This window comes from Puntigrus tetrazona, chromosome 15 (assembly GCF_018831695.1).
Source record: "Puntigrus tetrazona isolate hp1 chromosome 15, ASM1883169v1, whole genome shotgun sequence".
NCBI classification, from domain to species: Eukaryota; Metazoa; Chordata; class Actinopteri; order Cypriniformes; family Cyprinidae; genus Puntigrus; species Puntigrus tetrazona.
In genome coordinates this window covers 4149412-4165623 of record NC_056713.1, presented here as the reverse complement: position 1 = coordinate 4165623, position 16212 = coordinate 4149412, and the positions used below count along the sequence as shown (strand labels likewise).

Below are 16212 nucleotides of genomic sequence, written 5' to 3'. Positions count from 1 at the left end.
AGCTATAACGAAGTTGCAGTTAATGGAGATAAATAGAGAAGTGCCAGTGGCAAAATGCACCCCAACACTTTCAAACCAATTATTCTCTACATTAAACCAGCGGATGGATCATTAACAACCTGCCTGGATTTTTCCTTTCTGTCTCACACACACTTTCACACTTCTCTTCAGTCACAGACCCAAAATGCATGTATCATTTGCAGCAGCTTGTTCACGACAATTTTGCTGATTTTGTGCTGTGAACAGTGACGTATAATTATAAAGTGGAGCTACTTTATTGTGCTCCATCTAAATTCTGTGTTTTTATATGACAATAGCATTCATTCATTCATTACCAATTTATTAAACAATAATGTATTAGGATTTAAGATGTGATTTTTATTTAAAAATATTGTAATAATTTCAAAATTACACTGTAACAGAAAATGTAACAAGCTATTTTAAGATTTTGGAATTGATACAAATTCTGGTTAAATTCCAATTAATTAACGTGAAACGTGAGTTCATCCAATGTCTTTTTATTATTATTATTTTAATGTGTTTTATTTTTTAAAAAAACACACATGAGCTTGTTTTTTTAATCTGCCTTTTAAATCAGAACAGATTCTACTCCTGAAAATGAATAATGAATATTTAAAAACACGAAGAAAGCCAGTGTTCCTTACCAAGCCTAAATTGAGCAAAATCAGTGTCTTTCCTACATAAATAAATAATCTAAATTGAAAAATGTAATGCAAAGGAAAATGAGAAGATAATTGATGGCCGAGAAAAATTAGGAAAAGAAATTAAAGTAGAGGGACTTGGGTGACCTTAAGGGGTCAGAGAGATAGGCCTCTTCCTGTTAACCCTTCAGTGAACTCTGACCTCTGCTGCAGGCTGAATCTATCACACAAGGCTGGATGGCATGTATGGGGGTGAACATGGAGCCAGAAAAGCACTGAAGCACGAAAAACACTTTGGCAGAGATTTGTGATGACAAGGAAAGTAAAAGCCACCCCACATGTAGAAATGTTTATTTATTTTACTTTTGTCTGAAGTTTATTTCAGTATTTTTATGCATTTTAAACAAAAAGATACGACAGATAAAAATTGCCCCCAAAATGCCAAAAACAACAAATAAGCAGTGGTGATTTGATTCAATTACCTTGGAATTTTGCTTCAAATTCTCTTTTTAGTTTCTTTCAAACTTTCTGATTAAATAATTTTAAGTCAAACAATTCTCAATGACTAGATTCCAAAAACTTTCGCCAGGAAAATCTTGCTTTTACATTTGTGGAGTGGGTTTGTTGTGCTTTATTAATATTTCTGGATTGAGAAATGTGTCTGATTAAATATGCACTGGTCATTAGTTAAATTTACTTTTAATTCCTATATTATTTAATGGTCAAAAGAAACGTTGCGTCAGTCCTTGAACAATATATTTTGCATATCAACAGAAATATCAATATATCAACAGTCACATAATATGTTTTAATGCAGACAGGGAATGACAAAAAAGAGCTCAGGTTTCCAAGATTGAAGTCAAGCAAATCTCTAAAAGGTATTGTCAGATATCCTGGTATTCATTAATACATTGGTACTGTGACTAAATTGGGTGAAATATTGATGGTAATGTGAGTCAGGTCCTTTAGAGCAAACCAAAAATGTGCCTGTCGGGACCTCAGCAGGTAAACATTCACATAAACTTCAAATAACTGAAGAACATATTCACTTTTTTATCAAATCGAGATATTTAAAAAAAAAAAACGTGGCACTCGGATTATTGTAACACAGATAAATACAAAACAATAACAAAAATTAAATTAAATAATGTGTTAAACAAAAAGTGAGACTGACTTAGCAGAACAACTGAAAGAAGTGTACATGGCGCTCAGCTAGGAAGACAGAGACTCTTGGCTCTTTACAGGTGAATCAAAAAAATCTCTCTGTTTCACCCCAAAATCAAAATAAGAGTGATATTTTTATTCCAAGAAAAGCAAGTTTTTACTGTATTACTGTAATATTCAAACTAATGTGAATTACTTTTATAACAGGAATTAAAAAACAACATCACACATTTCCTGATGCATTACAGCAACAAGATTTTTGTGGAAATTCAATTGAAGGAAATTACATCACAATGCAAAATGATTCCTAATTCTCTACTATAAATAGGTTTCTTGTGCAAAATGCCTTTTGATTTTGGGGTGAAACGTGACGTGGCTTCATGAGCTTCACCTTACATTTTATTAACCATGTTCAGCCTAAGGTTGTAAGGATTTGGTGCGACTGTTCATCTAAGAAGACTGTTTCAGGACTTTCTGACATGTTGGGTCCTGACTGAGGAGGTATATGCTGTGTTTTTCCGTTTGTGCTCCTCGAGAGGGTTTTCGGAGGCAAGGCAAGAAAGGCAATGAAGGCCTTAATGTTAGATTAAGGGAGATTTCAGCTCACCCCTAAGGCCATAGGAAGACGTGGGTATATCAATCAAACGCAGCAGTGTGCATAAAAACTAGTAGATAGATGTATTAAGTACAGTGCATTCAGAGCATTGTCATGAGGAGATCAGATAGCAATAAATGGTTAAGGAATGTAACAAGTCTGTCAGGCATTTGAGATGGGCATTGCATGGGAGCTGAGTGCATAAAATGGACATTTTGATACATTTATGATGCCAGGTCAGTGCATTTAAGACATTCTCAGAGTCATTATGTGTTGACAGCGGTGATGCCCTGAAGGTTTGGTGAGAGTGATGGGCTGTGGTACTGCAAAGTCAATTTACAATGTACCCTTCCATCCCATTTTCAGCGCACCCTCCCCTGCTCCGCTCTCAAGTTAGTGGGCATGGATGTCAAGGCCTTGTCCTATGAGGGGTTCGGCAGGGTGGCTGTGGGGTGGCGGATGGAGCAGCATGGCAGTGTGGGGGCCGGGGTACGGGTGCAAGGACGGGCCAGCGTGGGAGTATCCCGGCTGGGTCAGAAGGGCCCCGGGGTAATCTGTGGGCAGGGACGGCATTCCCTGAAGTCCTGACAACCAAGAAAGAGAAAGAGTGTGAACAAAAGCTAATATCGATAGATAATACTCTGTGGAGCACGTTTTGGTGGTGTAGCTTATGAAAACTGTTCTCACCTGCTGTCCTAAGACCTAAATGAGATTGTGCATCTAACCCATATCCTCCTAGAGCCGCCCCCTCAGGACTGTATGGAGCACTCTGGCCTGAAGATAAAAAACAAAACACACACAAAGAAGTGTTATTCAGTGCACAGAGCTGCAAATGGTAATTTTCAGTTCATTTTACAAATCCAGAATAACTTTTAATTCACCTGAGCGATTTGATTGGTCAATCATTGGCTGTACTATTCTGCGTCTGGCATTTATAAACCTGAGTAGAGATGGCAAGAGCAGATTACAAGACGAAAATGTAAACAGAAAACACATACCCATGATTCATTTAATTGCTTGTTATTTTAAGTAGGTGAATATGATAGCATGCAATGAGAAATCTTGATTATTGATATAAGAGAGCGATTACTAACCAGTTATTGACCTGCAGTATAGTGAGACCCGTGTCTTGAGAGAGCTGCTTCTTCTGTTCTTCAGATGGGTACGGATGCTGAGAGAGGACAAAAAGGTAATACACAATCAAATAAGTGTATGTTAGTGGTGTGACTACTGTGAAAGCACAAATATAGATAGCTGTATTGTTATAATAAGTGCTGGGGCTTACCTATATACATAATCATACTGAATTTGCAGCATTTTAGAATGACTCAAGAATGACTTATTACTTGGTAATAACTAATTACTAATTACTTGCTAATATTTTTCAATTAAGTATTATTTATTACTATTATTTTTATATAACTATATAATATGTATGTCTAAAGGAACAAGTACCATAACACTAGTTATTGTTAATCTGAGAATGCTCTTCAATAATATCTTTATTCAGTCAAGTGAGTTTGTTACCTACATTATTAACCACATTGTTTTTGTTCTTGTTAATATTAGTAACTTCTGGATCGTCTGCCATTTGTCAGAAGCGTACCTTTTATCACATACAGAAGAACCTTTGGTCACATCTTCTTTTCCTAAGCTTTCCTCTTGTCATTTTTAACTTTCTACAAGCTCAGTTTGCCGTTATGTGTTTTTCTGACATCAGTTTTAGCTCCTAATGCTACTGTTTCCTATCCCTTATCAAAATACTAAAGTACCATAGTAACAAAATACCACAGCTTCCACATTTAGGCTGTGACCTTTCTATGGAACACAAAAGAAAGTGTTTTTAACTGTAAATGAGTTGGTTTTCTCTCTTACCGACAGGTGCTGGAAGAGCCAAGCTCTCATAATGTTTGTTGCAACTTTGGGAAAGATTCCTCTTTTCTTGTTGTTTCGTCTATCTCTATCTGTTTCATCTTCTTCTCCTGTGCTAGGAGATGCCACGCTTCCGTCCAAGCCATCACCTGACACAGCACAACACACAAGCATTTTTTTTTAATCGGTGTAACTAGTTACAAAACAAATGAGGATAAAATTAAATTACAGTTACTTATGAAAATGTTAAAGATTACAAAGAGGATTGCATCTAATTGCTTTTCTCACACATGCAAATGTAATTGATTTCTTTCCCAAAGATCAATCAATTTTTTTCAAAGCACTGTTAGATGCCAGTGTTTCCTCTTTCCTATGTAAAGATTTGATTTAAAAGATAAGGTTTTTACCAAAAATGCTAGACTTCACTTAATTTAGAGCATAGCCGTTGTGCGCAAAATGATATATACCAGCATCGCTGCAGTTCTCTGCACTGTGTGAGGTGAGGCCACAGGAGGCACTGGGGGTGCCCGAGGGGGTTGACACACAGTCATCGGGATCTCGCAACCAAGACTGGTTCTAGATCAAGAGAGACAAGCACAGTCAGGTATACACATGCACACACACCCACCCAGCGAACGACCAGCTCCCTGATATATGTCAGACGTCTACCGACTTACTTGTTCTGACAGATTGGTGCAGGAGCCAGTGAAATCTTCCATGTCAGATTTTGATCCACCCTCCCGGTCCTCCAGCACCAAATCAGTGGGCATCTTGCCTTTTAGACAGGTTATGTACCGATGGCAGAAATTATCACAGAGGTCATGAACCTGTGAGAGACCATGAAGTGAAGATGTCAGGTTCATTGACATATATGAAAATTCATAGCATGTTCATGCTGCTGAAGTATTGAGAAAAGAACTGTCTCTAAAAAGGGAACTGCTAGAAAATCACACACTAAACAAAAAGTAAAAATAAATTAAAAAGCTGAATAATATACACTGAAGAATATTACAAACTAAATCACACATAGTACCTTGTTTTGAAGGCATGTTCCCTAATAAAACAAGGGTAAGCTTTACAAACATGTTGTAAATGAGAAAAAAAATACCTTTTCTAGCTCTAATAGATGAAACCGTAGAACTTGAATGGCCTGGATCATCTGTGTAAAGAGATTGGTTAAAACTGTCATGCTCTCTTCAAAATTACATGGAACCACTTATTTAAAAGCTCATGTATATCTTACCAGATTGTCCAGTTCTGGATTTGATGAAAAGATAGGTTTCTCTGATCGAATCTAACAGAAAAAGTACAACATATATTAAATTTGATACTTGGATTTGTCATGCCAGAATTCAATCTTTGTATTTAATTCTGCTTTCTCAAATTCAAATTTAAATGATATGCCTGCATCAAGTTTTATACCTATGTAAATTCAATTTATATTTAATAATTGAACTGTAACTTAAAATGTATAAAGGTCAATACACAACACAACGGCCTTTATTTTTGTGGTGTGCTTGGCTTTAATGTGATTAGATTGGTTACTCACTTGTTTGGCAAAGGCCGCAATATCATCATTGAACGATTCAGAGGAGCAGACGTCACTGTGATTGGTCATGCCGGGAGATGGGCGGAGTTTGACATCGAGTCTCGTGGTGAGCAGGTGGCAAGTTCACACTTCTCAAATACCAGAGCCAGGAGTGGAAACAGAGGATGACTGAAAATAAACACACACACACACACACACTCCAAGTAAGAAAACACGGCGGTTTGAGGAAATGCTACACAGCTAATTCTGTGCCACCTAATTGATGTCACCACAAATGTCATAACTACTGTGGCTTTTAAAAAAATGGTAAAGTGTGTAATTGGGTTGAAGTTATTTCTTAGCCTTATGAGAATAGAGAGCAATAAGTTGTTTTTTTTAAGTTTTACATTGTGAAAGAACAGTTTTGTTTTGACATGCGTATTCACTTAAGGAAGTAGCAGAATTTAAATTTAACCACTTGCATATCACATAATACTTGTCAGAACTAACCAAGACCTGAAGGCAATATATATTAGCAAATACACTGCTCATTCTTGCTTCGAGTGAAGTAACAGATGGTTTAAGTAACCAGACTCTCACCCATAGATCTGGTCCCGGTGGTGTTTTAGGGAGTCAGGCACAGTGTGGCCATAGTGAGGCGGAGGAAGTGACCTCATGGTGTCCCTGTAGTCTCCCACAGGCATGGCGTCAGAGCCTGGGTACTGCACCAACTCCTCATACTAGATATGGAAAGACACGATAAGACAAATTTACAAGATAAGACATTCCCTTCTTCAGCCTTATGTAAGTGAGATGTGCTGTGTGGGGGGAAATTTACTATGATGTTTAAGTATATTCAGGATTGGCAGTACGTTTGTGTATGTGCGCTAACGCTAGGCTGTTTGAAGTCACTGCTAATTGTATCTCCTCCTTAGTAAACACTGGATGCGGGAGGCTTTGATGTGCGATTTTTCAGAGCGCCAAGCAACACTCACCCAGGGACATAAACTCCAAAGAAAAAACTTTCCAGCTGATTTATAATTAACAGCCTTACATACAAATACATCAAGTCATCCAGCCTTCATTTATACTAATTAGGTGATTTTACAGTCAACTTACTGATTAATGCTGTAGTCAGTTAAATGAAAACACAGGAAAAAGACTAATCAATAATAAGAACTCTTATTTATTACTGCACAACTATAAATTTCATTTTAGCAATTGCCTATTATTGAGAAGTTGCATTAATCATTACTAACAGCATCACTTAATGCAAGCCACCTCTGCAAAGCACATTCTAACTAAAGACAACAACAACATATTTACATATTTATATAACATATAACATATTTTAAACTGTAAATAATCAGGATTTCCTGTACCATATAAACACCATACATGCGTGATAGATATATTTCTCTATGTGTTTTCACCATGGCGTAAAAAATTCAAATGGCTGTAAAGTTGAAATTTTCTCATATTCATGGCCTTTAAAATATTTATAATGATTAATCTGTTATGAAAAAATAACATGTAAGGACGTCACATTTCATAGTTGATTAACCAAAAAACATTCTAAGCTCAAATTAAGTACACCTAATATAAAGTTTTTAAAAATAATTTAAAAATAAATAAAACACATGAACACGCAAAACATCCAGTGATTTAAATGTGATAAATTATGTTAGTACTATAGCACTTTTTCATAATTTTAAGCAATTAGCAGACATCATATAATGCTTCAGAAATGAGACATCATAATATGCAAACATAAAAAATTGTGGACAGTTTTTGATGATTTTTCTTTCTATTGACAAAAACATAATCAAACTGAGTAAATTATTAAAGTTATTATGGACAAACTACAACCAATTAATAGCAGTAGAGTTTCAAGCAACTAAATATAATTAAACATAAACAGTATATATGTAATTTTGTATGCTGCAGCGTTGCTTTTTCTAAAGGAAAGATAAATTAGTGTGCTTCACAACCATAAAGGTGCAAATGTAATGTAGAAGATCATAAAAAAATTTTTTTGAGACTTACGGTTATACATTTTTAGCGATGGCAATTTGTTACTTCAAATCTAACAGGCTTTTACAGGCAATAAAAACACCAATCAGTGCCATTGAATTTCCTGGATCAATATCGCACATGAGGACAAATATCGCGGGCACAGATAAAAGAGCTTATATATGAGACTGAACTGACTGATGCCAAATTAACAGGATCATAACCACCGTTTGTAAGTAGACAGAAAGCAACAAGAATTTCCATTTGGCCGCTCACTGTAGCACAAAAGTTGACCTACTTACCGACTTCATCTGCCTTACTAGGGCCTGTATGCTATTCCTAGACTAGTCCATCTAATATTTACCTTTTATTGCCTTTCTGAATATATGTATTTGATTTTAATGAGGATAAAACCGAGTAGCTGAGTGTATAAGCACCTTTGTGAAGTCAATTGCCTTTCAAATAAACGTAAGCCTACATGAGCATAATATAAATTAAACTTTAACGATAACCTACTTCTTCCTATTTGACTGCACTTTACCTAATGAGAATCAGTTAAGCGTCACATAATGGAATAATGTTTATTACTGACTCGGGCTCTGGATTGGAAGTTCTAATAAAGTAAAAATCTAACAATTACATAATAAGATTACATTTTTGGATTGCAGACTACATACTGCTCGTACATCTAAATAGTTATTATATTTAGTTATGCTAACGATTTGTTTTAGGTATCCACAAGATAGCATCCTTCGCATCAAAGTAGCAAAAAAATGGACCTGGAAAATAAAGGGAAAAACAGGACCTACCCTCTTCTCCATGCGATACGGAAGCCGAGCTCACACACTCACTGACGGATGACAACACACACCAGAGCGGCAGATAAGACACACTCTCTACAAGAACTAAAGCATAAAAAAACATTGAAGAAAACTAAGCATGCATTGTAACACAAACGTTTACTGATACCATATTCAAAATCTGGTCCAAAAGCATTTGGAGCAAATGCAAGCACATACGGGAGTAGATTGCTTTTCACTTTAAAAGTATCCACCAAAATAGCACCTTAAGTGTTCTAGAGTGAATAAGAAATGCCTATAATGGTATTATATTATACGCATACTAAATAAATAACAGATTATTTATCCACGTAAATGGTTATGGGTATTGGGTTATATTATGGATATGATATGAAGGCGTAAAGATACCCCACCTTAATAAGAATGTAGCGTGGACCGGGCCGAGTATCCAGCATTAGCGGCGCGTTTGAGATGATGTCGCGTCCTTTCCGCTCTATCGACGTCCATGAAGCGACGCGTTGGGCTCAAATGCGTCTCTCCACAATGAGCGATGAAGCTTTAAACCAGAGAGAGAGAGAGAGATGGAGACTGGGAGTTGTTTAGGGGGTCAAAACACAACGGGGTCTCTCACCCCCACCTCCTTATCACACACACTCGCGCATTACAAACACACACACATACGCACACTCACGCATTACAAACGCAGAGGCTTTCGTTTTATCTGAAGGACGCTCTCTCTCTCTCTCTCTCTCTCTCTCTCTCACACACACACACGCGGACCCCGCTTACCGAGTTTCATCATCGCTATTCCGTCGAAAAATCATTTTGTCTGATTATATGTTCCTATCATGTGCAGCAGACCCTGTTTGGAAGCACGCACTGGGTTGCACTGGCAAACACACATGCGTTATTCTTCCCTGCATACGCGTCACATCAAACGCTTACACCGTATCACCAAAAGTATTTGTAGACTTATATCGCATTTTAAAATGAACTAAATAAAAATAAAAATATGCCAAAATACATAAACCTTTTCTCAGAACCGAATTGATATCTCAGCCATCTTTCCGTATTAAAAAAACTCGTGTCAAAGTGATTTTATAGGAGATCTATGAAGACATTCAGAGGTCTTCCAGGATAGCGTAACAGTAAACCAGAATGAGTCAAAATCTAAAATAGTGTGTAAAATCAGTATTATAATGAGCCTTCTGAGGAGACAGTAAAAGCTTCTGTGTAATTATAGAAGATTTACATAAATGAATGAAAGAATAATGAACACATAGGCCTAAATAAATAGGATAAGAAATGCTGAATTAGTTTGCTGTTTTAAAATATAATATTTGATATTTCTCTTTTTTGTGTTTAAAATGAAACTAGGTGAATTGGGGAACTTAATTAATGGGAGATGATATATATATATATATATATATATATATATATATATATATATATATATATATATATATATATATATATATATATATAAAAATCATTAAACAAAGTAAATGTATGTAAAAGCCTGATATTTTCTAGTATTACAAACTCCAGTCCCAGACTGAAAACTCACCGAAGGTATAGCAACTGTACTCTGTGTATTTGAGAGTGATTTAAAAGGTGAATAATACTTAAAGACGATGTCAACTTGTAGTAGTAGACAAATGGGGTAAAAATATATAGAAATAAATAAATAATACGAAGTTACATTTGCAAACTACAGCAAAAAGTACACTTGTGGTGTCTTTGAAAAAAAATGAACTAGGATTCATTTGTGTTTCTTAAGTGTGCAAAATAATTCCTGTGGACTACTTTATGCTGCAGAAAGTAGAAATGGGAAACATGCAATGAAGTAGCAGTCAGCTGATAATGCTAACTGCCAATTGCCAATTAAACCTACCATAATAAATACCAATCATTGCCATGTAATTGTTTTAATTGCAGGGCAAACTGCAGCAATATGTTTCCGTTATTTATGACTTTTCTTATCTTTGAGCCAGTGATATGGGAGAAGGTGTCTGTTAGATGGAGAAAATTACCAAGACTTTCCACACTTAATAAAAGCACAATAAGAAAAATGACAAAAAGAAGGTTGTAACTGAAAGGCTGTTTTTAGATTGAAGTTTTATGTAACTTTCTACGATGCATTAATTACAATATGCCCAAAACAATTATTTTTATTATTTTTGTTTTGTTTGATAACTGTTTTGCAGTTTAACGTTAAAACGCCATTAAATAGACTATAAAACATTTTAAATACTTGGTGTGTGTGTGTGATACGTGAATGAAAACAATGGCCTTTAAATATGTACAAAGTAGCATAACAATCAGTTAGAGCAACCTGTAACAGGAAAACGGTTCCACGGCGGACCAAACGTGGTCTTGTGTTGTAAATCACCCTTAAATAACATAATAATTATTCCACACGTCCCCTGAACTCTTCTCCCGCAGAGCGAACCCTCAACAGGCGGTCAGGACTTCAATCACCGCGGTCCTCTCCAGCGCGCCGCGGCCGGACCGACGCGCTCGGTGGGCGGTGGGCGGCGTGACATAAGCGAGGCAGAGGATCAGGCGATCTTCGGCCTTTCAACACCATGGGGGAGCACTGGCCAGCAGAGATGATCATAGCTAAATAAAGGCATTAACAGCGCAACAACAGTGATTGTAAAGAAGCTCAATGGAGCAACGCCCTTTGAATACGTCTTTTAATCGGGTATTTCCACTTGTAATGCGTTGTCGTTTCATACGCAGACAAAATGCTTCGTAACTAATTCAACGTCTTCTGCGCTATGACTATGAAAAAATATCAGAAAAATAATTATGAGTATTCTTGAATACTGTGTAAAATAATTTGTTTCGACGTTCTAGGGCTATGTGCATTTTTATGTGTGTGAGTTGAGCATTGCTGTTTCACATTAATTGTGTGTTTTTGTGGGAGTGAAATTAAGGGCAGGTTGTTTTTAGAGAATAAGCTCATTAGTATTGTGGTGTGAGGACGGTTAGTGAGATTTTTTGTTTAATGTGGCTGTTTGTCACTTGCTCTCGAATTGTGAGTGTTTGTTTAGGGGCATTTGTCACCGTATGTGTGTCTGCGAGTGTGCAATGCATGTGAAAGACATTCAGTCATTAGTCAAGGAACCGAAAAAGCAGGAACAGAAAAGTGACAGTACTATTTTAGATGCAACAAAACTTTACCTCTTAATATTAATCCAGAGCTTATTGATCACGTGGTCCTATATTTACAGTTTATGATGCTAGCAAACTGACCTCGCAAATTAACATCCCAACAACCTCACACAGTCTTTTAGGCCTGACCTTTGACATCTGGATCCATATCTGCTGCTGTGAGCGTTGTGTATCCCTGAGGGAGTCGTTCTCTGGTGTTCGTTCACCCTAAATGCTCAGGTCAGGGTCTCTCTGTCAACATATTTGGTGCCTTTTTATGATTTTTTTTACTTTCTTTATAGTCCTTATGTCATCGCACATTTACATACACTTTGCAAGTTTGATTTCAGTAATGGTTTGTCTTTTAAAATGTTCTGTAAACATTTTGCGAAGTCAGACCAGCAGAGATAACGAAGTGGTAGCATGTGTAGGCTGCATACTCGTCAAATTACAGTTGTGCACATTCTCCAAAATGCAGAGGTTATGCGCAACATGTATTTAATCCTACAAATGTTTAGTTTTGCATCGTGTCGTGTACGCAGTTAAAGATTGTAAAACCTCCTAAAAAAAGCCACGAAGCTTGAAGATGTAATTGTACATCAATATGTTGTTTGGTTGTGTACATCTGCAGAAAGGTTGCTGGTGTTGGAAGCTCAGGGATGACACCAGTTGACATGACTGTTAACTCCAATGGCAGTGTAACCCTGACATGTAGCAGGTTAGTGCAGTCCAGTATGGAACATCAAAGACAAGTAAGCCTACTTACATATAGCAGTGAAGCAACAACCAAAGAGGGAGGTAAAAAGAGAGAGGGAGAGAGTGCTTTTTTATGAGTATGCTCCTCTCCAGTTACTTTGTCGTCTGGCCCAGCACCCATAAATATTCTTTCACTATTTCAATCTTTCACATCAGCCCATATATGAGTTCACCCTCTGCCTGAACTTTGTTTGAAATGTTTGCCTCCTATAGATGTTTCAGTAAAACTGAAAGTAAAACTTTTAAGCTTTTTTAATGAATCACCATAAATGATTATTGTTATTTATTGGTGTTCGGTAAGGCGAGCGTCACTGTTGTGTATACTGAAGACTCGTTGGCTAAAAAAGAACTAAATAACAAATTGTATTTAAGAGAAATCAAAATAAAGAACAAGAAGAGATCAGGGACCATAAAAACCCAGGGATTGTTTCTTTTGACCTTTGGCCAATAAACAAAACAAAAAAAGGTAACCTAAAAGTGCTAACAATTAAATATCTAGATTTATTAAAGTCAAAAAATATTACTGAGCATCACAAAAACAACCCATACACTTAAATTTATGCCAAAAAACCAAATCAGTTTAATGGCTCTTTAATTCACTCTTAAAAATAAAGGTTCCTTAAGAGGGTTTTCTCAGCGCTGCCATAGAAGAACACGTTTTGTTTCCCCAAACTGTTTCAGTGAACAGTTAGTGTGTACTTAGTGTAAAGAACATCTTAATAATATAAAGAACCTGTATTTTTAAGAGTATACTTGCTTTTTAGTGTAATCAACACCAGCAACACCCTATAGCATCCACCTAGAAACTGCATAGCATCTGTCTAAAAAACATCTGCATAGCAATTTATTGAAATTTTCAGCAGAGATTAGAAGATTTGTTTGCTTGTATATTTTGTTCAACAGTCAATGTTTTCCCTTTTCTCTCTTCTTCTGTTCATTTGTGTAGTTCTTGTTTGTTTGTTATTGCACCGCATTTGAGAGCAAAGAAGCTATAGCAGACTTTCCTGCCTTTCTCCAGAACCCTAAGTCTGTCTTTCTCTTCATCCTCAACTCACACAATCTCCCTCCCTGTCTTTCTTTTTTTCTTTCTCTCCCTCCGATGGTCTTCTTACAGATGGAGATTAACTCCGAGCCTGAGCACCATCCGTTTCCCTGACTGTTTGTTATTAAAGAGATGGATGGTGGCTTGCAGTGCCAGCCTGACACAACCGCAATTACAGCAGGGCCCATGATAGATAGAGGGAGAGAGGGAGGAGATGGAGAGAAGGAGATAGAGAGAGAGGCATCTATCACGCCCCTTAATCTACCTGTCACTCCGGGGGGAGAGGCAAGAGAACGGAGTGTAGGGAATGAGTCAAAGAGAGAAATAAAGAGGAAAGATTTTGGTCTGGCTTATCTTGCAAATAGTTCTGCTTTGCTTTGACTTCTCTTTAATTGCAGGAAACGTGTATCATACCTTTAATCACAATCTTATTATTATACATTCACATTACATAAACAGATGCTAAAGGCTCAGTTTAGATATTGTGATTTTTTAAAAAAGGTCACTAAATGCAAATAACGGCACACGACTAAGATAGCAACATAAACAGGGTTACAAACTTTTAAAATAGAGAAAAAGCTTTTCATGTACATACACTGATGATACATACATACTTATATATATATATATATATATATATATATATATATATATATATATATATGCTTTCTATACACATACTGGATTTGGATTGCTAAATTTTTAATTAAGAAACAGAAAAATAAATGGTTTATTATGAACTATTTGCATCTGTTTGATTTTCTCTCTATTTTATTATAGTTTATTCAAACTGCTGAGGATCAGCGTTGTGAAAACAATCACATTTAATTAGTTAAAACATGCAAAATGTGGCTAGCGGTGGAACAAGCAATATTCAATTATTTCAAACCTATGAAACAATTACGTTTTTGACACTTTTGTTTACAGACAACAGACGAAATGTAAGAATGAAGATAGCAAAAAAAAGTCAAACTGGATCTGGAAAGCGTCAAAGTAGCATCACCTGCATAAACAATGAAACTCAACATGTCTGCTAAATGCATGGTGTCGTGTCAGTGGATATAATCTTGACACTTTTTTTTCTTCACGATATGCCCTCACTCAGGCAACCACACACAGACGCACCTGCAGTGAACCCAGAGCAGCGTGTAACGCATGTGCATAAGTTTGCTGTAATGCAATACAGTTTTTCTCTTCCAGTGTTACAAAAATGTTATGAAAAATCCAAGGTTCTCCCATTTCCTGCTCTCCCTCTCATCAGTCCAGACGAGTGAAGGATGGGGTGGAGGGATTAATACTCTTCCGCTGGCCACCGAGATGATGGATGGACAGATGTGGAGAAGGACAGAGGGAGGTAAGAGAGAAGGCCAAGGGAGGAACGCTAAGCCAAGTGCTCGATAAATCTAATGGAAGGTCTGCTTTGCATCAGGCACTGACAGACTGTTGCAGAGGTGTTATGATGAACGACTGCTTTACCGCTTGCTGATTGGACCGAATTTCACGTTTTTTGCTGTATTTAAAGCGAGAGGAGCTCTTAAAGTTTCGTTGCTTTGCACGTAGCGCTTTACTGTGGGAGTTTATGAGTATACAATGATTTTCTGAAGGACCTGCTGACCTGGGAACGGTTGTTATTTGAGGAAGGGTTTGAAATGGGGCTGCAGTGTTTGAAGTTGTCAGCCAAAAAAGAGAGAAGAAAAAAAACAGTAGGGTTAGGAATTTTTCTAAATTGCTATACTGCATTTTTTTTGGACTGTGACATTACTTATAAAATTATCAAATTTAATGCTGAAATTATTATGGAGAATACGATACTGTCTAGTCTAATCAATAAACTTAGGATTACAAGACAGATAGATAGATCCCTATTCATTCATTTAATACATCCTTGCTGAATAAAAGTATTAATTTATTTTTAAAAAGTACCAAATGTTTGAAAAGCTAAGAATGTATCACAGGTCAATATATCTGACAAGTCCTCTCAGAGCTTTCAAGCTACATGAACTAAACTCGGTACAGTCTGTTCTGACTTCTGTCTTGTCTAATAGATACGACTTTTTGGTTCTTATTGCAGCAATCAAATGGGCCACATGCAACTCCCGAACCCTTAATGCTGTCTATATGCTTGATAACCTCGAAACTTAAAGATTTGTCAAGCCAACAAAATGTAACTTTTTTTGGTGATAGCCAAACAGCTTCATTACAAAAGTAAGGTGTAATTTGAATCTGTAATAGGACTTAATTTCACAAGCAGATCTCTTCTTGACACAGGACGTGTCTGCACCACATATTTTTACATTGTAGCATGGCGTTGCTGTTTACACAAGTGTGTGTACTGTTTTTTTGTTTCAGACCGCATGTGTGTTTTCAATCAGCATTTGTGGTCATCTGTAAGTGTCGTTGTGCTGTGACCTGGCTAAGATCAGATAAAGTATGGCTTCACCCCTCCCCTCCGCCTGCCGCCCTGCTCCATTTGTTATGGAGTAGCTGTCGGGGCGCTGTGATTGGTTGTTGTGCTAGACAGATAGCCGATAGGCCCTGATTAATAGTTGTGGCTCTGGCACTTGCTCATTGATCAAGGGAACAGGCTAAAGAGAGAGAGAGTTTTCTACAACAGACTCTTA

The 16212-nt window shown here is 36.8% G+C and overlaps 1 protein-coding gene across 1 annotated transcript; it reads right to left on the bottom strand.

The window, feature by feature from the left end:
- Positions 1 to 1001: 1001 nt before the first annotated feature.
- On the bottom strand, positions 1002 to 9393 carry meis3 (myeloid ecotropic viral integration site 3). The gene is given in 14 exon segments (XM_043258263.1): positions 1002 to 3005; positions 3109 to 3195; positions 3303 to 3361; positions 3516 to 3592; positions 4297 to 4442; positions 4761 to 4869; positions 4971 to 5120; positions 5402 to 5452; positions 5537 to 5587; positions 5843 to 5919; positions 5922 to 6010; positions 6422 to 6561; positions 8644 to 8739; positions 9048 to 9393. Coding segments are annotated over 13 exon segments (1239 nt in total). The 5' UTR covers positions 8656 to 8739; positions 9048 to 9393; the 3' UTR covers positions 1002 to 2814.
- Positions 9394 to 16212: the final 6819 nt, after the last annotated feature.